Source organism: Simochromis diagramma, unplaced genomic scaffold (assembly GCF_900408965.1).
Source record: "Simochromis diagramma unplaced genomic scaffold, fSimDia1.1 OVJJ01000317.1, whole genome shotgun sequence".
Classification (NCBI taxonomy): Eukaryota; Metazoa; Chordata; class Actinopteri; order Cichliformes; family Cichlidae; genus Simochromis; species Simochromis diagramma.
Window position 1 is genome coordinate 4,010,139 of NW_024386994.1, and position 22,975 is coordinate 4,033,113.

The 22,975-nt window shown below is 41.1% G+C and overlaps 1 protein-coding gene across 1 annotated transcript; it reads left to right on the forward strand.

The window, feature by feature from the left end:
* Positions 1-948: 948 nt before the first annotated feature.
* si:dkey-183c6.8 (protein O-GlcNAcase) lies at positions 949-22,933 on the forward strand. Its single transcript, XM_040040793.1, has 17 exons — positions 949-1,144; positions 4,006-4,057; positions 8,412-8,509; positions 8,990-9,120; positions 9,201-9,372; positions 9,480-9,578; positions 10,812-11,081; positions 11,978-12,064; positions 13,867-14,342; positions 14,450-14,624; positions 16,008-16,064; positions 16,388-16,473; positions 16,615-16,719; positions 16,974-17,065; positions 17,167-17,356; positions 18,960-19,119; positions 19,524-22,933. The coding sequence occupies exons 1-17, from the start codon at positions 1,105-1,107 to the stop codon at positions 19,658-19,660; spliced, it is 2,427 nt and encodes an 808-aa protein (XP_039896727.1). The 5' UTR covers positions 949-1,104; the 3' UTR covers positions 19,661-22,933.
* The last annotated feature ends 42 nt before the right edge of the window (positions 22,934-22,975 follow it).

Genomic DNA, 22,975 nt, shown 5'->3' on the forward strand with positions numbered 1-22,975 from the left:
CTTAGTAAGTCAGTAATCCAGGAAGTATTGTGCATGAGAAAAATACCACATGCGACGAATGTAACTGTGGATGACTATTAGGTTGGTCATTAAGTTATCCACAAACACACACACATACACCTCATTCCCCTTTCTTATCAAGGGGCCATTGCGCCTGTGCGCCCGAAGACTGGAAGAGACGGCTGGGAGATGCTGCCTTCAGTGTTTCGGGAAATTTGTACACCTATTTATCCAGAGGGAGCAGAAGTACAGAAATTCTGAACTTAAGTAGAAGTACAGGTACTTGTGTTAAAAAAATACTCAGGTTCCGAAATGAACTCAAAGTAAGAAAGTAAAGGTAGCTCCTTTAAGAAAATTCCTGCCATCTTTTTTATGCAAAGTTAACTGAACCTTCTGATACATTAATGCAATAATAAAATAATAGATTGAAAATACTAACTTTATCTTAGTCTGAATTTTAATTCCAATGAATGCACTCAGCTTGAACTGGGTAGTAGAACAGAAAAGGAAGAATGATTAAAAATATATCTCTATTTTACGTTGCCTACATTGTAAATGGTGACCTTTGCCTCTAAACATAATCACGTCTCACAATAATTTCTATTGAGCGCTCCAGTAGATTTTCTTAGTGTACAGGCTGTGAGCAGATGACCTGTGATACTGCTGCTGCTGAGGTTCACAGTTCTTTGTGGATTTACACACCTACATTTAACAGATATTTAATGACTTGTCCTGGCTGATTTCCATCATCTTCATTCTCTTGTATTGTCAGTAAAATATCGTGTTTTTTTTGTTTTGTTTTGTTTAACCTATACCCACCTCTTTAACGGGATCATTTAAATTGTTAGTGGGCTGTATGTTGTGTTAACATTTTTCTGAAATTACTCGGCACTTTGCTGGTAAAAAAAAAGTACGAGGTTCGCTTGAGCACCTGAACGCAGCACGGGAGCATCAGCGCTGTGTAGAAAAGGAAAAGAGGAGGAGGTGGAAGCAGATCGAGAAGAGGCATGAATACTATCCCCGGGATCTAAGCTGACAGGATAGGCAGAGCATCTTGTCTGCCCTCGCTCCTTAGGGGCCGACTGGAAGCGGAGGGAGGCCAGAATGGAGGAGAAGAAGCAGTTCCTTTGTGGGGTGGTGGAAGGTAAGAGCGCTCGACTTCCAGATCGACCTGTCAGATCATGTGATTTTTTTTTTTCCTCGGGGGGCTGCTTTTAAACAGACCACCGTTTGACCTATATTCACAACCGAACGTTTTTCTTTACCTACTCGAGACGTGTGTGAGGGGCGCGTGTTTAAGAAAACGGGCCTTGGTGGGATGAAAAGGGTTTTTAAAAAGATCTAGTGGTGATCAGTCAGGCTTGAAGTGGGGATGAAAAAGCAAGCAATGAAAAACGTTCAATACGGTCTTCATTGTGTTTCCTTAGGCTCCAACCTAAGGAAACACAACGAAAAAGAAGAAGAAGAAGATGATATATATATATATGCATGTGTATATATATATATATATATATATATATATATATATATATATATATATATATATATATATATATATACATACAGATATATATAACAAGCTACGAGGATACTGCAAAAGGACATATTGGGAATGGTGACACACCTGTCCCATCATTATATTCCATAACCACCACACTCACACAGAGCCAGTAAATTATGACATGGTATGAAATGAATAGAACCAGAGCCAGAAAGAAGAATAGCTGTGAAAGGTGAAGTCCACAGTGGTTCCAGTCACATTAAGAATAAGAGTGCAGTCCTCACAAACGGCAAAGTGACTGCCCAGAAGAAACTCCCAGTCTGCTGGTAGACAAGCAGACGTTCAACATTATAGGGTCATTGGTACATGACATCAAATATTTCAAAAACCTAGTTAGCAGCTTGCTTTGAAGATACTACTTGACTACATGCATTATCTGCACGGTAATGCTCCTCTAGTACATGTGCAAACAACGCAGAGACCATTTCTAAATGATACCAAGTATCATTTCTACAGCATTGTGTGAAGAGGAAACGTTCGTGTTCAACATAGAAGCCAATGACAAACGATGTGTACTGACAGACATTTATATGATTATTTTTAATCGTCAGGGTGTAATTACTGAAAAGAAATTGACAACCTATAATAAAAAGTTGTCTCAAGTGTTTCTTTTTAATTATTCCCTGCAAAACGGCATTAACTTATTTTGTTTTTTCTCTGTGTCACTTTTCATGCAGTAGCTTTGATATCACGCTTCAACAGTTTATTTTGTCTTTTATAGTATCACCACTCACCAGTCACTTTATTAGCTATGTCTTGCTAGTACTGGGTTGAACTGAATTAATTGTTCATGGCATGGATTCAACAAAGTGCTGGAAACAATCCCCAGAGATTTTGGTCCATATTGACATGACAGAATCGTACGGTGGCTGTGGATTTGTTGGCAGATTGAGATCTGATGGCTGTGGAGGCTGTTTGAGTACAACGAACTCATTGTTGTTTCCAAGAAGCCAGTTAGAGATGATTTGAGCTTTTTGACATGGCGTGTTATCCTGCTGGAAGCAGTCATCAGCAGATGGGTACACTGTGGTCATAAAGGGATGGACATGGTCATCAACAACTCTCAGACAATCTGTGATATTTAAATGATGCTCAATTGGTAAGAGGTGGCCCAAAATGTGCCAGAAAAATATCCCCCACTCCATTACACCCCACAAGTAGCTTGAACTGTGGATCCATGTGCTCATGTTTTCTATACCAAATTCTGACTCTACCAGATGAATATAACAGACTCATCAGACCAGGAAACATTTTTCCAATTTTCTTTTGAAAGAATTTGGTGACCCTGTGGAAACTGTAGACTCAGTTTCCTGTTTCAGTTGTCAGGTGTAGCACCTGGTGTGGTCTTCTGCTGCTGTAGCATATCTGCTTGAATGTTTGCTGTGTGTTCAGAGATGCGCTTCTGCACACCTTGGCTGTAATGAGTGATTTGAGTTAACTCCAAAAATATACAGTTCACAGGAATATAAAACAGGGAGCTGAACTGCTTTCATGTTTTTGCTTAGGGAATTTTTTTAAATGGTCACTGATTAAAATTTAAAATTGTTGCAGATTCATTTTATGTGAGTTGATTCATTGTTTGTGTACTTTTTGGTCTGTCCACCGTCTCAGCTTTATAACTCTATGAATTTCTACCAAAGTGGTGCTGCACACACATTACTTATTCCTGTACATGCTCAATCCTGTGGTGGCATCCAGCAGAGGTAGTAATTGGGTTTGGCTTGGTGGGCAGCTTTACACAGGACACATATGCAGACATGCCATACCCATGCACACCAATATAAAACCAATTCCCCAAAGGTATTTAGCAGGAGAAAGCAGTCAAAATTGTAAGTGTATCTGATTTAATTTTTACTCTGACCCATTTACTGTACACAGACACTCGCACATACACACACATTGCAGACTTATTCAAAACACAAAGGAGGAAGAGGGACACTGGAGATGCTCCCATTTCTAAGAATAGAAACTGTGATGGAGAGTGTAGTTGGAAATGAATTATGGCTGTGCCAAACGCAGCAGGCATGTGACCACATAAGCATGGGAAGAAACATTTTGTGTAGCTGTACTTTACAGAAATGCAGCTGCTAACGGTGTCCAGTAATTCTCTGATTTGTGAATAAACGCTGCATTAATTAGGAGTTAAATGCCATACATATATGTGTATCAAACAATATTGTTAACCAATGAGCACATTATTTTAAATTGCAATTGCATGCGCTGAAGGGTTATAGTCAAAGACACTTATGGAGGTTCCACAGTATATTTCCTTTTGTGTATAAATGTGAGACTGCAGTGCAAATGTTATGTTTACTGTTGAATCATGTGATTGCAAGTGAGGAAGTCATTGAAGATCTCATTTGAGTGTGCATTAGCACAATCATCTTTTCATCCAAGTGATTCAGTTATCTGCGTGCACTCAGTTCTGTATTTTTCCTCATCAGGTTTTTATGGGAGGCCTTGGTCTATGGATCAAAGGAAAGTACTCTTCCAGTGGTAAGTCTCCCAACACTTCATCAAGATATTCGTGCTTTTTCTGCATCCCTGCTTTCCCTCTTTTGTATGCACAGTCTGTGAGCACAGGTGAGCATGCATATGTCTTCTAACCCTGGTCAGACGGGATGTTTCTGTGTCGCTGATCTTCCTTTCCCCAAAACAGTGTGGGCTCAGGAGCTGCTGACTTGATGCCTTTAGGCTGAAACCAGATCCAAACCTCTATTTCAGTGCCAAGCACAGCTTCAGAGAGAAATTACTGAGGCAGAATGATTCCATAGCAAAGGACAGCTTCATCCTCAGTGCTCAGCTATGGGTGACAGGAGGGGAAAGGAGAGGCAGACACTACATCTTGTTATAGTGGAAGGATTAAGAAAGAGGTTCAAAACATCTTCTTTTACCATCTTTGATGTTTAAACTTATTTTGCGAAGTTTTTACTCGGGTGCAATGCATTTCCAACGCTGCAGTGGGAAATTTATCAAAGGTCAAGTTATTAAAATGATAATATCATATAATTAAAGTGCCCCATTATTCAAGGGATACCTTTTATGCTCCTCTTTATTTCCTGTCATACACATCAGTGTATGTCTAGTAATCCACAGAAGCACAGAAGCCCCACCTACCTTTTATTCAAACCTTTTCTTTGAAAGAGGCAGCCAATCAGAAGAAGGTTTGCTGAGAGAGGGGACGGATATTATTACAAGATGAGCTAAATGGAAAATGGATGAGCTGACGGGCTGCACCAAGGCCCAGCATAAGTTAAGTAAAGGTCAAATTTAGTCTAAGAATTAGAAATTCAAGCTTGAAATGAGCAGGTTAGCTCCCCTTTAAGTGTCTGTACATAAACTATTATCTGCTGAGCATGAAGCTCTGCAAGGAAGAAGCTTTCAAGGACCATCACACTCTTCAGGTGGTTGGAGTGATACAGTGCAGTCCCAGCATGACAACAACTTAAAAACGGAAGACAAATGCTGTTTAAGCCAGATAAAATCAACGTTCTGGGTAATCAAATGTTCTTAAGAGTAAGGCTGCTATCAGAGGCAGGAATCTAATTTAAAGGCAACACTGTTGGGGTTCAAATCTTGACTAAACGAAGGCAAAAATAGCTCCTTATTGAGTGGGCCACAGCACTTTTCATTAACAGTTTGATCAGCTCACAAAGAGAGACAAGCTCTTTCAGCATGAATCACCACCCAGTGATTTTCATGACAGCAGAGGCAGAATACTAATAGACTATTTTTCAGCACACATTCAAAGCGGCATTTTCTTGTCCATTCAGGAAGTAGCCATCAGGAACACAACAATAAAGCAACAACAGCGAGTTAAATACAAACGACTGCACTAATTAACAATGAGGCAATCCCTTTTTATGTATGTTCACATTTGCCCACCTCATAAGACTGATTAAATCTTGATGTTAAGTACAAGCGGAGCAGCATAAATCCCTGTTGGGAGCTGTGACACAGTTGTGTTGCTCAGCAGCCAATAGTCACAGCCGTCTGCATCCCCAGAGAGGGTAGGTCCCCCTGCTTCTCTTCTTTCCACTGCCATTGAATGATATATGCGCATGATATATTTCCAGTTTTTTTAAGGCTCGTTGTTTGTGCTTGTTATTGTGATTTAGAAGGTTTTGGATTGTGAAAAAGAAAAAAAAGACCTGATCAGCAGTTTTGTAAGTTGCTCAAATCTATCTATAAACTTGCACTGCATTGGGAGGATGCAGAAAACTGGGTAACGAGGCAGTGGATGCTTTATAAAGAGAATTAATTTATTTTCCAAAACTTCTGCGTAGCTGCAGCTGAGTGTGTGGGCTCCAGGTTTATTTATAGACAAGCTTTTTTAGACTCCAGTGTGGGGTGCAGGCAAAAATCATACGCTGAATGTTGCGTAAGATTGGCCGTGGATGCGTGTACAGTATGTAATTGTGTGTGTGACTGTGTGTGTGACTGTGTGTTTGAGGGAGGTAGGATGCAGCTTTGTGGAGGCGACTTACCATCTGTGCAGGAAGTGAAGCAGAGAGAGAGAGAGATCGAGAGCACAGCACACCTACAAAATGACAAGAAAGACAAGAGCCGGTCCATGTACAGAGACAAAGCAGTGTCCATGTTTGTATATTTGTGCGCGTATGAATGATGTTGGTATTGTTTCCCTCTTAGTACTATGCTCTATTTATAATTCAGGAGGTCATTTCCTGTAACTGAGACAGCCTTGGAGACTCTCGATCGATATTGTGGATCTATTTTCTTGCAGCCAGATCCACTTTTTTTGTTTGTTTTTTTCCCCTCCTGTCTTCGCTCTTAGCGCCAATTCTGTCTCTATCACTCTGTCTCGCTCCATGGGTTGTATGTTGAATGATATGTATGCTTACACAGAGCAAGTCCAGCACGATGTGTTGAAGTGAAGAAATAATGCAGAAATACACCAAAGCAGCTGATTTTGCAGAGTGTGATTTCCTAATGACGTCATCCATTCTCTTCTGCTGGCAGACACACCTGCCTACGGTAATCTGCACAATTTGTGAAGATAGCTACAAATTCCACATTGGTCTGTTCTTGCCTCATTGTTTTGTCATTGTCCTCCAGCTTCCTTTTCTTTTTTCTACACGATACCGTCACTTCTTTCTTTGTCTTCTAGCATGTCTTTGCTGGGGCCTTGATTCAGATTATTTCACTATTATTAGTTTGATATATTCTGAACCATTTATCCGGTAACTTGTCATAAACTTTACTAGGATGTTTTTGTTTGAGGTTGTCTTTTCTGTGCCCAGTGCAAACATTCAAGTCACAAATTACTAGATTGCTGCTACTTTTCTTGAATTGTTTAAATTGTATGCAATACCTAAAATCATGCACAGAAACCCAAGTCCTGCCTCACCCCTGAAACTTCTGCCTGAGCTCAACCTCTAGCTTCAAAATATATAAGATGAGTAAAGTGACTAACAGTTAAATATACAAAATATTTATGGTGGTTTAATCCATATTCAGGCATTTAGAAGTATGGATTCATGAACTGCACCAGAAAGCAGTGACTCTAATTCATACCTAAGTGTGAGCTACTCCCTGTCATGGTCCTGGGTCATGTGACCCAGTATTCTGAGTTTCTTGATGATTTTGTTGTTCCTTTCAGTCTAGTTTCATTTCAGTTTATCTAGTTACATTCTGTCATGCCTAGGTTACAGTTTTAATTCATGATTTATCAAGCTCCCCATTTGTCTCATCCCTGTGTGAAGTTTTCTGTGTTAAGTCTTCGTGTGTTTATCTGTCACGTTTCATGTCCAAGTTTTCTTTGTTTGTCAAGTTCGAGTCATGTCTGGGTCTCGTTATGTTTCCCGTTTTATTTTGAAGGATCCTTGTGTTTTTTGTTTATTGTATTTAGCTTCACGTCCCCTGTCCTCTCATTATGTTAATTGTTGTCAGCCGTTTTCCCCATGTGATTCCGCTTCCCCCGATCATTCCTTATGTGTACTTAATCCGTGTGTTTCTGCTCAGTCGGTGTCAGATCGTCTGTTATCCTCACCTCATCTTTTCATAGTTTCCGTTATTGTGTCACTGTTTCATAGCCTGCCTAGTTACTCTGTGTTCATAGTTTTTTCATAGTTCTTTCACAGAGTGTCATAGTCTCCTTAGTTTTCCCAGTTTCAGTGTTCTCTAGTGTTTTTGTCATGCCATCAGCCACAATAAAGGCTCGCTTTATTTTTGGAAACCTAGTTCTGTCTCCACCGTGTCTGCATCTGGGTCTACCTCTTCTTCACACCGGGCCACCCCGCCGTGACACTCCCAAATACAAATGTGGTATATGGGAGAGTAACTGTAACTTAACTCTAAGGAGTATTATTATTAAAAAACAACCAAAAATTCAAAAACTGCAGCCCAGCAGGCTGCATGATGCTGCACTGGTTAGAACTGGCACCTCACAGCAAGAAGGCTCCTGATATGAGTCCCAACTCTGGCCTTTTTGGAATTTACTCTACTCGTCACTCGAGCCATCTTTTAATTTGTTAAGCTTTTTTTCACTCCATGGCTTCCTGAAACTAAAAGCTATTCAACTAATTGAATAACTATGCAGGTTTCCTTTGAGTATTCCAGTTTCCTCCTGTAGTCCAGACACATGCATGTTAGATTAACTGATTATTCTACACTGACCATAAAGTGCTTTGAGTCTATATAAGTGTGTGGTTAAAAAAGTGACTTGAGTGAGAAAACACTACATAAATGCAAGTACATTACATTACCATCCTGTGGTGAGTCACAGCAGCTGTGATTTTTCAGCAGCTTTTTTGTTTCCTGGCTCTGCAAAACTCTGAGTGTGAGCATTGTGACAACATGTGACCCATCTGGTCATGTCTTTCTCCATCAGGATGCAGCACTGGGGGTTGAACACCTACCTGTACGGTCCGAAAGATGACCTGAAACATAGACTGCTGTGGAGAGAAGTCTATTCTCCTGAAGAGGAGGGTAAGGACCTCTAACCATAGCAAATTTTCACTCATGTGGGCATCCATGGTTTCCTGAAAGCTGTAAAACCAATTTAATCTATTTAAAGGGGAACCACAAGGGTACAAGTACAATCAGACTATTGATTCATTGTACACTAGTATAGCAGAACGTCTCTGACACATTCTGAAATTTCCCTTTTGGCATTAAATGTATGTTTCATTGTGATCATAAAGGCGTCTACAGTTTTTATGATGTCCATTATATTTTTTATTGCACCTTTTACTGCGAGGGTCAAGCTGATTTCCACAAGGATACATAAAAAGAGGGCAAGGGAAATGTCAGTACACATTACACCGCAGCTCAGGATTTAGTATGTAATCTTGTCATATAAAAAAAGTGAAAACAAAATATTCAGACATCTTTAATCAGTGTTTAAAAACATTTTTGTCCTGTTTTAAAATTCACATTTAGTATTTTTCACTTTTCTCGTCCTCTCAGGTCAGCTGCGTACTCTCATTGTAGAGGCCCAGTCGAGAGGCCTCAGGTTTGTTTACGCGCTGTCTCCTGGTCAGGACATAGTCTTCTCCTCTTCCTGTGACTTGACTCTACTTAAACGCAAGCTAAGACAGGTAGGCTACACGAGGTCATCTACTACAGAAGTTTCACTGATTTCTGTATTCTTTAAACTCAACCTCATCACTCTGTCCAGGTATCAGACCTGGGTTGCCAGGCATTTGCCATTCTGTTCGATGACATTGATCACTCCATGTGTCAAGCCGACAGCGAGGCCTTCACTTCATTTGCCCACGCTCAGGTCACAGTAACCAATGAGATTTATCGGTTCCTGGGGGAACCGCCTGTCTTCCTGTTCTGCCCTACAGGTAGGCTTGTAGATTGAGGACTTGTTACAGGACTGAAAATTATACAAAAGCACTTTTTATATTTGCCTCTTCATTAAATATCACTGCTTTTCTCCCTCTCTGTGTAGAGTACTGTGGTTCTCTCTGTTCTCCCAGTGTATCCAAGTCTCCCTACCTGCAAACTGTGGGAGAGGACCTGCTGCCTAACATAACAGTAATATGGACAGGTAAGATGTATATTTGTTATATATATTTTTTTATTGTGACCCGGTGAACTACAATTTTATTGCTGATTTCATATTATTTTATATTTATAGTACTTGAAGCACTGTCTGTGTTCAGCCATGACAAGTTTTACTCAATCTGTGCCACTTGCATATTGCAGATATAATCTTCATTGCTAAGAACAGTGGCTTTTGTTTCACTAGTGAGACCTTCAGCAGGTCTATAGGCCTTAGGTCATGTTGGCAATGGCACTTGTCCAATTTAAAAGAATAGAATTCGCTGGTTAGCTAACTTATATGGTGCTCTGACATTGTTTTATATGGACAGTATATGCATGTAGTGTACCTGTTTTTTTTCTGTGCATTTCCTTAATTGCTTATCTGTTATTGAACTTGATTCTGCGTTCTAGTTGCTGAAAACTGTCACAATTTACTACTACAAAATCCTTCTAAACAGGCGGTGCTGGAAATATGGGGCAGGAAGTCCGTACTGTAGTTCAAAAATGAAAATCAAAAGACCAAATAGGGCACAAAGAAACCAAACTCAGATGAAAGGCTCAAAACATAAGTGATTAGAAACACAAGGGAGTTGCAGCAAGAGCCTGATAGAGTGACACTAGAGAGGGAAGGCCTGTAACCTGCAGGTGAAGTCATGCATTTAGGAAGGTGGGAGAAGAAAAACGGGAAAGAAAAAAATGCAAAAACTCACATGAGAAACTAACCTTCAAAGTGAAGGAGGGAGTAAATCGAAAGAGAGACAGAATGAACTCAGACCTCACCAAAAAAGAGGGGCTGAAGCAGAAGGAACAGAAGGAACACGGAGAAAAACCTTCAAAAACACAAAAGCACCGAAAAGTTTAAGATTCATAATAGAATCTGTAGCTCATTACAAAGCCCATAACGTTAACTGGAACAGACACAAGTTTGTATTCCAATGATTTAATGTGATTTGGAGCAGAGCCAGCAGCCCTTCTAGTTTGAATGAGAAACAACCAGTCCCTCCAGGAGGACCAGCTGAACAGGGTCATTGCTCTGCATGCCAAATATGCATCAAAGCTTGTAGAAATATTTTAGGTGCGTGTCATTAAAACGTACTGTAAGCACCTTGTAACTCCAGTATTTCACAGTAACATTGTTATCTGACTGTAGGTTTATTTATTTAGCTGTCCTAATGTAAACCTCTTAAATGGAAAATGGTTAACAGATTTTTGAGCATTGGGCTTTCTCTTTCCACAGGCAGTAAGGTCATTTCCAGGAAACTCTCACTGGAATCCCTGGCTGAGGTGGAGTCAGTCCTCCAACGCCCCCCACTTATCTGGGACAATCTGCACGCAAATGACTATGACTCCAGACGCCTGTTTTTGGGGCCCTTTAAGGGTCGAGAGCCTCAGCTTAAGAACCATCTCAGGGGCCTGCTGCTTAACCCCAACTGTGAGTTTGAAGCCAACTACATCCCGCTGCACACGCTGGGAAGCTGGCACAGAGCTGGGAAAGAGGATACGAAAGGTGAGGGATCCAACTGAGGGAAGGCAGATGGAGTGAGGGAGTATGATGAGACAGGAGATGTCCTGAGTTAATAAACTAATATTGTCTCTGCCAGACCACATCCATGTACAGTTAGTCCCATCGCTTCAGGAGAAATGTTTAATAAGCCCGTGTTGCTTGGCAACTAGCACCATTTTGACCACCAGACAGCCATTGTGTCTGATATTATCTACCAAGTAAGCAAAGTTAAAGCTCCATCTGTTGTTCTAAAGTCACTTGTTAAGCTTTCAGCCTACACAGTTTCACCAGCCTCAATCTGCCTTTATTGTAAAAGCTGTTAAAACATTGTGACTTTAAGTCATTTCATTAGTCTTTCTCACACGGTGTATAATAAGTTATGTGTTCGAAGTGTAATGTAAGAATTCCTGTCACGCATCTGCAAAAGTGGGGTGCAGCATCACATGAATTTGATATGTTGTTCATATTCATTGCATCTCATTTACCATGAGAGTAAAATGCATTAGAGCACAAGCACACAGTTTTTTTTTGTTTGTCGCGGGGGGAGGGGCAGGGAATTGGATGGATAATTGTCGAAACAGAGAAGCAGTGTAGCGTGTGATGTTCTGAAGACTGGGTGGGGGAGAGGTGATGATTGAGGAATAATTGCACGGTGTGATGGAGGAGGAAATGAGGAGAGAGCCCGGTCCCTCTGCGGAGGAAGAACTGAGCGGTAGGCTGGAGGACAAAAGAGGCTTTCAGAAGAGAAGATGAGAAAATTTTTAATTGTTACGGCAGGTTTTGTTGTGCAGACCTGTAATAATTTCCTTATAGTGTCGTGTAAGCTAATAACCATTACAGAACGAGTATGCAAGGTGTGGCTGTTTTTGGTTGTCAATGCATTGCTGTGTGTCCGCCAGATGAGGAGTGTGAGTACTGTCCTGATAGAGCTCTGTCTGCTGCACTGAAAGACTGGATGGAAGAACTCAACCAACCTTTACAAGCTGGTAAAATCTATCTATCTATCTATCTATCTATCTATCTATCTATCTATCTATCTGGGGTGCAACGATAGTCATATCGATATTGAACCGTTCGATACAGTGCTTTCGGTTCGGTACGCATATGTATCGAACAATACATTTGTAATTTATTTTATCAACTTTCCTTCTGACGATGCTGTCTGTGTTGAGCGCTCAGTGAATCTGCGTCCGACTACTCCGCCTAGGCTGCACTGTCGAGCACAGATCCACTGAGCGCTCCACACAGACAGCATAGTCAGAAGGAAGAGCGCAGGGCAAGCTAGCAAGACAGAAGTTAAGCTCTCCTTGCAACATGGACCTCCCCCACTCTCATTCAGATCTGGCGTTTGGAATTATTTTGGTTTTCATGTGACGTATGACCCTGAAGGTAAGCGTGTCATGGACTAAAGTAAAACAGTATGTTGGATGTGCCATGCAATGCTCAATTACATTGGTGGGAGCTAGTGTGTTAGCACAGTTAGCTCGTAAACGTGTTGGCCGTCTAGCCCCATGCACGGGGCTATCAGGGGTAGCTCGTTAACGGAGATTTGCCGTGTTGTGGCGTTAAGGTCATTTTAACGAGGTTAACCTGAAAGCACTAGTGGGAACACAACGAATATGACTGCACATTTACGCCGACATCATCCTAGTGCAAAGACAAAAACAACAAGCATGCATGCTACAAACTTTACCCGAGTCATTTAGACAGCCGTTAGCACATGATTCTCCTTATGGGGACCTGATATGTTTAATATGCTGCTGAGAATATAGCCCAGAAGAAGCAGATAGTATAGCTTTTATTTTGGAAAGAGCCATTTCTCTGTAATAAACTCTCTTTTCCAGAGATGAGTGATTCCTCAATCAGATACAGGGCTCGCAAAATCGCTAGCCTGACGTCCCGGGGCTAGCAATTTTTCCAGTCGGGCTACCAAAATCTATCTCTGCCCTGCCCGTCCGGCTATTGTAGGAAGGAAAAATATATGTCAATGCTTTTGCATTCTTTCAGAAATGTAGCTGGGTAATTATGTCATTGGCATCGGTGAGCCACTGTCAATATGTGACATATTGAAATCGCATTTGAATTTGCGCTTGTTTTTTTGCTTTCACTTTGCAATCGTGCGAACTGTGTATAGAGAGCGACAGCACTGATCTGTGAGTGATGATAATTTGTGCACCAATTCCTCTGACATCGTCTTATTAATCGTTAGCTTACTATGCAAACATGACAAGTGAAATCTCCCGCAGCTTAAACATGTGAGAGGTTGATCGCGCAGAGAATCGCTGAGCTTATGTGAGTGTGTGTGTAAAAGCATTTCAGTTCTGCTGAGCCAAATAAGACAGGTCAGGGTGAAGAAGTGACAGCCAAAGAAAAGCTTACCACAAAACGGAGAAGTTATGACAAATCAAACTATAAGGCAAAAAGAAAGTGCAGCTTTATGGTTTCATGGACAAAATAATTTCTGTGGCTGCAATATGACGAGCTAAATAACCAGGGCTGCACATAAGTGGTCTGCAGGTGCGCATTCGCTGTCAAAATAAAAAACACGCACAAGGGTTAGGGTTAAATTTAAAAACTGTACTTTTGAGTTAAAATATATATTTATAATTTTAATAAATGACAAATTAAAAAGGCATGAACATTTTATTTTGTATCGAAAAAATAATCTATCTATCTATCTATCTATCTATGTTTAAACACTGATGAATTATTGCAGTTTATGTTCAGTGTAGTGTTGTTACTCAAACACACAACCTGTGCGTGTTTTTTATTTTCATGATAATTGTAGGCCGGCAGAACACAAGGACAGACCAGCGTGCCTCTGTCCCAACATCTCACTGTAAAACTCCTGACAGATCTGACTGTCCTTCCACCTTCAGAGGAACCTCTACTGTGGCCAAACTCCCAGTCTTCCCCCTGAATTCCAGCTCCCCTCCGTCCTCACCCACTAAAGTCAGTGGGGAGAGGGAAGGACGAGAGTGGGAAAAAAGGAAGTCATACCAGTCTTGCCAACCGATCCAGCAACCTCCAGGAACTAAGCCTGGAGCACCTGCGGCTGGAGGTCGGGGACAGAAAGCCCAGGTTCGTGGGCTCTGCGGTGGGAAAGGTCTGCTAAGTGAGTCGCAGGTGCGGCTGCTGGTTGGTCTTCATTATCTCCCTCACGAGCACGGCCCATCAGCCCAGAAGCTACTGCAGGATCTGACCTGGCTGAAAACAAACTGCCAGCTGGTCAGTACTAACAGCAAGAAGGCAGCACCTCAAAAGGTCGGTGAGGATTATGAGAGGAGTTTTTGTTGAGGTACTTGGATTGGTTGTGTACGTTACACGTGAGAAAGAACAACATAATGGTTTTTTTTTTACTATGTCCTCAGGTTGATGAATGGCGTGGGCGGGCCTCCAGGTTACTTTCTCTGTGTGAAGACATAGCGCAGCTCCACTGCAGTGTCGTGGGTGGGAACAACAGGGCTGTGCTCTATGACCTTTACCCTTATGTGTGGGACTTGAGGAACACAGCTCTGGTGGCAAAGGCATTTATATGCTGGCTTGGTAAGGACAGAAGCAATATACTGCTATACTATCAGTGTGACGCACTGGACTCTGCACTGGTTTGATCTTCCCTGCTGTACGAGAATGTGCCATGATAATGAGGCCATTTAAGTACATTGAACTCATATTATCACATTCAAGAAACACCAAAATGGTGCGTTGTCCTGCTGGAAGCAGCTGTCAGAAGACGTATCACTGTGGCCATAAATGGATGGACATGGTTAGTAACAATACTCAGGCAGGCTGTGCCATTTAAATAGGAAAAACTTCCCCACACTCTTACACTAAGGCTACCAGATAATGCAGGATCCTTCCTTTCATTTTGTTTACACCAAATTCTGACTGTAACATTGGAATATTGTAGGAGAAATCAACTCATCAGACCAGGCAATAGTTTAACAATCTTTTATTTGTCCAAGTTCGAACTGTAGCTGCACTTTCCTGTTCTAAGCAGACAGGAGTGCTTCAAGGCATGGCACGTAAATCACTTAAAATCACTTAAACTTAAATTTGTGAGCTGATCAGATATTTGTGTTAATGAACTGAGACAAGCTTAGCTGAAGGAAGTGGACAGGGAGTTATCTATATATAGACAGATAAATAGATAACTATAGATGTAGAACGGCAGAATGTTCACTCCTGTTTCTTGCTTTAAGGTATTAAAGGAGGAAGTTATTTGTCGCTCACATTCAAACAAGTTTCCACTGAAATTCTGTGCTGTTACAGCTATCCCACAGCAACTGTGCCACATGTGAGGTACAGTTGTTACACAATGTATTTCACTTGAACTTGAGAAAGTACAGACGTGCCCACTTAACTGCTTGCAAAGTGCTTTGTCTGGATGTGATAATTAGGTTAAGTTAATTAAAGAATACTAGATAAATGAATATTACAGTGCTACCCTACAGTAGCAGATCAGAGCATAACAGCATAGTAGAAGTATACCACTTGGTCCTAGTATACTAGAAGCACGCTGCAGTATATAGTTTACCATGCTATTGAACTGATGTTATGTTGAGAAACTGTGTAGTATTATAGTGCTATAGTGTAAGAGCTCAACATAATATTCTGCTGTAGAATACAATAATAGTATACTATAGTATTGTATAATATTGCATGTAACAGATTACTATTGTTTTGTGTATCCAATAATAATTTATCTACTGTCCGGTTGTATGATTACTATTTTAGTCGTATGCCCTATAGTCTCTGCTCTATTATTTATAGCATTATATAATGTAGCACATACTATATACTGTACTGTATTCAGTACTTATGTTAAGAGAGGACACTGGTGGAATCAGCGGTTTTGTAGATTATTGCCAGTCATTGTCTGTGGCTCATTTTTCTCTTACGCTCTAACGTGCCCATTTACTCACTCAGATGGACGAGTGTTGAGTGACAGCTCTGCCCTCGGCTCCTGGAGGAACTGCTTCCAATGTGAGTAAGCCTGATCTCTGATGGTCTTTAAACTTTTTGTATCTGCGCCTGAAATAAATTACTACAAAATTCAGTCATTACTTCTCAGCTCGAGCTCAGTGGAGCCCAGCTGATAGGGAGGACTGAATTTTTTATGACAAGTTTATTTCAGCGAGCGTCTCTTGTGGTGCTGTAATGCTGTAAAGCTCTACAGTTTTTTGCTCGACATAAAATTTTCAAGCTGCGCGATCATTCTCCATGTGCACTGGTAACTTTTCTGGTATTTCACTGGCCCTGAACATGTGATGTAGCCTGTCACATATGATTGTTTTTTTCCGTGTTAGGGTGTGGGAAGACCACGGGAGCCGACCAATTGGGAGTAGAGTCTGAGCCATGGGCGTTCAAGGGGGGCGTGTCAGGGGAGGTGCAGGTAGTGTGTTATATTTCAGATGCCATTCGTGATGTATCTCTTCTTAAATTCTTGATAATATTTTACTCTGCTCTATCAAGTCAAGCCCCCTAAAACTGCCTAATGTGTGTGCATGTTTTTTTCCCCCCATGTGGTGTGCAGATGCTTCTCCCAGTAGGGAGCAGCAGTGAACTTTTTACTCATCCTCCTCCTCTCTTCCCTACCACTCGCCTCTACAACATCAGGCCCTACCACAGCAAAGACAAGGTAGTCTCACCCACACACAGAAACTCTTGACATAGCACAACTGGCAAAGAGGTTAAACAAAAGGGGAATTGGAAAGTCATGTGTTAGCTTTTACAGTTGCATTAAACAATCAGGGAGCAAACCAGTAGATCATGTAGGTGCAACATTTATGGAACTTTCAGGTGGAAATTTAAATTGTTAAAAGTCGTAGATTTTTAGTTCAACATTTAAACATTGGTGTGGGAAGACACATGGTTTAATGGTTGTGTACTTAGGTGGAGCTGTATCGAATGGTCCGCCAACTTCACCTGAGGACACAGGGTGGGCCAGAGTCTAGTGCTGCTCATCCAGATGTCATAGGAGACAGGTGTGTCTGCGTGTGAGAGAGAAAAGAAACTCAATCAGGAAGTGTGCAACGATTTGTCAAATACTGCATCAAATCAATAACACTTGATTTCACTCTCTTAGATGTCTTGGACCATGCCTAGCTTTGTGCCCCGAGTACAGCTTCATCTTGGAGGATGAGCTGGGCGTTTGCGGCTGTGTGTTAGGCATCTTGGATGTTCGCTCCTTTGCCAAGCGGTGCCAGGCCAGCTGGATACCCGCCATGAGGGACAAATACCCACCAAAAATGAACGGCACACATCCAAACACCCAGGTGAATACGTGGGTTTTACCCTCTCACAAGAAGTCAGTTAAACCTCTCTTTTTGGTTGACACCCTATGCTGAAACATAAATGCTCACAGAGTACACAAAGCTATAAACATACCCGACAGACCAGTTTTACATTACGCACATTAACTTAAGACTTATGAGTACCTGCTGTCACACCATCTGGGTTCCTCTGTGCAGGATAATAAGTCGCTGGGAGTTAGGTGGAACACATAGGTAGACAAAGACAATAACACACACACACACACACACAGACCGGATTTAATGATTTAATTTAGTATGTGTCTAAGGGCCACCTGCAGTATTCCTTCTGTCTTTAGTGGGCCTGTTTTCTGTATCAGCGGGTTAGTGTGTAAACTTGCGAACGGTGCATTCAGATTTACCGGCTGTCATGTGAATGTGACTAATTGTTAATAAAAAGAGAAATGCAGAAATATGGCAAATATGGGGAAGGTAAGGATTTAAGTGCTTTAAAATACAGAATGGTTATTGAGAACTGAAGTACAGTAGCGCACACGGCTGATGTTGTTTTTGCCCATCATCACTGTTCAGTGATCTCTGGCAAAGAGCCAAGCATAAATGGTGGTGAGCAGCAGACAGAGTCAAACTCTGACATGTGTGGAGGATTCATTTAGCCGCTCTGTGCGTCACAGAGCAAACTGACAGCTATGCTGTGGATCATTCACACGTCAGCAGGCAGCCACAGGTGCAGACAAATTTAAAGTTTACCAGCTGAAAGCTTTCGTCACATGCAAACTGGCTAGGGAACAAGAATGTTCGATCTAGGAATCCATCGGTTAGTCCGCTCAGTTGGGAGGGCTGGCACCTTAAGAGGCTTCCAGTGTAGCCAGTAAATATCAACGCCAGCGCCTCCAGTTCCATCTACTGGTCAGTGTTTACAAATGCAGCAAAATGAAAACAAAGAAAAAACGATTGTCAAAATCTTGGTTTTAAGCTTGCATTTTTCTCTCCACAGGGACTGTTTACTAACATTCAGCCATAGTATGCTCAAATTTGATTGGTCAGGAATACAAGTGGGTTACAAATGGGTTAAAGAATCTACCAAAAATGGCCTCCCTCATCGACCGATGCTACATATTCATAAGCATTTATCTGTTTATAGAGAACATTTAATTATTTTCCCCCTGTTTTGTGTCACATAGTTACATATTACTGGTATGTTATACAAATAGCTGCTTATTACATTACCTCACTTGAAATCTAGTTGCTGTTAGCTAACTCAGTTCCAAGAAAAATGCTTATCAGCTTCTGAGACAGGAAGTACATTAGACTCATCCCAGAAGTCTTTGCATATAAATATAAAAGCTGCTGATCAAGGAGTGTCTGCTGGGGTCACCAGGCAGTACTTGTACACTTAAAATGTAGCGTCAGCAAATCTTAATTTGTAATGATAATTAGTGTTTTACTGTGTGTTTGTATTCATTGTAAGGTTTTAAGGTTGCTGGGTAACTGGAAACGAGTCTGGTACCAAACGTGCCTAATTGGTAACATCTAGTGGCAGGTGGAGGAAGAACAATCTTCTGCAACATGTGAAAGTGCATCTGTGTCTCTGCTCTCCTTTGTGCAGGACCTGATTCAGCTGATGGAGGAGGATCAGGGCGAGTACCCAGACTCGCTGCTCTACCACTTTCCCTCGCAGTTGCGACTGGACGCCCTGCCCGAGCTGGTGGACATCAGCATCAGCCGCACCCTGCTCACCGCCCTCCTCACTGCGCTAAAGGCCAATGGTAAGCTCCACGTGTGTGTTTGCGAGTGTGTCTTTTGTTAAATAAAATTCTGCTGCATATATTAGCATGAATCCGTATGCGCTTATACCCTCAAGGATAAGTAAAAGGATTAGAGGATGAGAAAAGAGCAGAAAAGACATGTGGAGGGTGGAAGAATACTCCAATAATGCAAGAAGGGTTTAAGGGAAAAGCTACCTGTAGTTGTTTTCACACCATTAAATATGAGTTATTAGTTGTAATTGCTGATTATGTTGCTTCTTTAGACTGTGTAAAGGGATTTTGTTATGTAAGTCTGTTATTTATATGTTGCTTGTATATTTGTATGATTTATTCTTGGAGAAAAACTGATCTGTCAATGACTGCCTCTTTGCTTTGCCATTTTTGCACGGTGTGTGTGTGTCTAGGTTCTCAGGGTGTGTTCTGTGAGGTGCAGCCAACAGACCGTCAGAGGCTGGAGTTCTTGACTAAACTGGGCTTCCTGGAGATCCTCAGGGGAGAAGCCAGAAGCAGAGAGGGGGTGGTGCTGGGACGGCTGCTGTGAACATAGAACACACAAAACACTCACATGATCTCACACACACAGGCACACAAACACACACACACCACGACAAACAACAAAGACATTTGCACTGATGTGGTAGATACACAAAGGCACTTATGCACAGAGAGGTGTTAGAAATGCAGTGTGCACGGCACAGACATAAACAACTGTGCTTTGCCAAGAAGTGAGGTCCATATTTTTCTCCATCAAGAGAGGAAACCTTATTTTAAGTGACAATTCTGGATTCCTTTGAGTCTGTGTGGCAGTAATGGGGATCAACCCAGAGCTTTTGGAGGGATTTACAAAATATAAAATAAGCTTAGAGTTTAAACCTTTAGCAGGGCTGTGCTAATCTCTCTCAGATTCCATCCACGACTGAGGATTAGAAGATTTCTCAAAGAAAGTGAGCAACAGAAGAGTTTGAGATTGTAGCGGAGTGCTTGATCCAAGCAGCTCTGTGGGCCGTAGGTCTTTTCATCATACATGTATGCATCTTTTTTTAAAGTTGGAATAATCAGTGTTATTGAGTTTTTTAGTACTTTTTCTTATTTGCTTATTTTTGCGGAGTTTTAAGCTGACAACACTACTAGTTTGATTTATTTGCACCGCTTTCATCAGGTTAATTTTCTGAAATTGCAGCCATGCATTGTTGACAAAAAAAAGAAACCTCTTTGTACTCTACCTGCTCTCTGTCCAAAGACTAATGCGTCCAATTATTTCTTAAATATAGCCATAGTAATGTTTTGGGAGTCTTGGGCTTAGGAGTGCTGATTTCATTGCCAGACTCTTCTACACATGTAATTAGCTACAGAGGATCCTATTTAAGCTTCTATAGCTTGCCCAGAGTTACTGTGCATACAAAACACTTTGCACACTACCTCCACCCTAGCTCCTCCTTTCAGCTTGTGTCTGGCATAATTAGTACCATATCTGTGGTCTTGGTGATGCTTTTCCTGCCTTAAATTTTCCATGCGTACACCCGAAAAAGGCAAGAAAGTCCCAGAAACAAGCCATGCTGCCCAACATAAGTTACTGCAGATGGAAATAACTGTGTTCTTTTGTATAAAGTGGTCCTGACTGAGGTGATATTTAATGTAATGACCGAGCTTGGTGCTGGTAGGCAGATGTTGTCAGCTTTGGACTGAGCTAGACGTGCCTGTCTCCCTGCTTCCAGCGTGCTAAACTAGCCGTAGCTTCATATTAACCACTCACGGAGCGTGTTGTCAATCTTCAAACTACTTCTAAGTCAAGATGAAATAATCCTTTACAAAACCTGCCCAGGGAAAAGCTTCTGTGGCTAACCTAGCGTCCTCCTCTCTTCGCTTTGTTTATAAATGGTCGTTTTCTTTTTCCTGTTTAAATTTAGGATGTTTTCCAGTGCCTGTCCTGCTGGTTTAAAAAGTATGCTAACATCAAATCAGAGCTAGGCTGGCATCACTGTTTACACTCGCTTAGATTAGATGAACGTTTACGTGCATGAAGAACAAAAAACTGTGTGGCTGTTCAGAGAATAGGGACACAAACAAATACCATTGTACTGGCATGCTTGAACATACATGATTTTTTGTGGACAGCCATTGTAGCTGTTATGACGTAGGAACAAAACAAGAAAATGCAAACGCATGCGTGCTAAAATTCATTAGAAACACAGTAACACACACTCAGACACATACACAATCTAAAGTTTACACATATTTGAGTTAGATATAACTGATACCGCTCCCTCATTTGGCAAAATTTATACAGCTGTCAGATCTTACAGACATTGTCAGTGCGTAAAAACTGCTACACACTGGCCTAGGTGGTGGTACGCATGTGTATTTTGTATGAGATGTATGCATGTGTGAGTGAGTGCCAAAAAAATACAAACCAAGACAACTTTGTGGTTCTGCCTCTATTCTAAACAGCAGTGAACACAGGTCTGTCTCATCATTACATAGATGTTGTTTCTACAACTTTCTATGACTATTAGTAAAATACAATTATTGCTTTTCCCGGACTGTTACTGCAACTGGCCAATCATGTTGTTGTGATGTCATAGCTTAAAGATTTATGAAAAAGCAGTTAGGAAGTCAGACAAAAGCGCAGAGAGCCAGAAAAAGGAGAAAGATAAAGGGCACGTTATGGTGCTTCACTGTGTTAACCACAGGACTTTCACCCAGGACTCTGGGGTTTATGTTGCACATGAAACCAAAAGCCATTGATAAATCATCATCGTTTGACTAAGCGGCCCACCCTCTTCATTTTTTAAAGTTAAGTTAGAATTATGCAATTAAACAGTTTGAGAAAATGTTGGCGTTATCAAAACATTAACCAGATGTTGGAAAGCCTTTCAAGAAGCCCTGAAGGTGTCACTTCATGACACCACAAGATTGTGATTGGTCAGCAGTGGTGGGCCTGAAGCATCGTCATGTATAATGTTCCAAGTACAGTTGGTGATTTCCAGCTGTGCGATTAACACACACACACACACACTTGCGCCCGTGTGCACATACAAACACAAACACACACACTCATTCTAAACAAGCACAATGACACTCACAATCAAATCTTCAACTTAAAGTATGTAGAACTATGAATGTTCTTTTTTTGTAATGCAGCTTAAGAAGACGCAACTACTGTTTGTGCAGGTATTTATATTTCTACTTTTTTTAACTATTATGCTCGATCAATCACAGACTGAAAGGCACTTTTGTAAGTTTCTTCTTCTTACCAGCTTCATCAGCATTGTCTGTTAAGTACTTCATGTAGTCCCAGATCTGATAATTGTGTAGAAGAGTAAAAAAAAGGCAGCAAAATATGCATGATGTAGAGGAAATCTTTAGAGAAGATGTCACATTGTTTGTTGCAGAACGCTGTTGTTTCACCTTTATGGAAATTCAGTGTTATTATTATTTTTTTCTAATTTAAAAGTGCGTGTGTGAATGTAGGCGTGCGTGTTTGGGGTGATGATGGGAAATATATGTACGTGAACAATCTACACAGGCAACATGGAGCACTGTGAAAAAAGAAAGCGTAGTGAACCACAATGTTTTTGATTTGGGAGAATTTTTAACAAGTGTCATGAGAATAATAGTAATAATAATAATGATAAAAGTAATAATAATAAAAGCAGTTGCCTTTAAATTCCAGGCCTACGCAGCTGACCACAGTTAAATTCAGCGTCTCATTATCCAGTTTCCTGCCTGCATTGAGCAACATGTATGGTCTGTGTTTACAGTGAGTTCCAGTGGAGTGCTGTTGTATGTCTATGCAGGGTAATGAACGAGTTGGAAAAAAAAAAACCTACCAAAAAAAACAAAAAACAAACTAGAA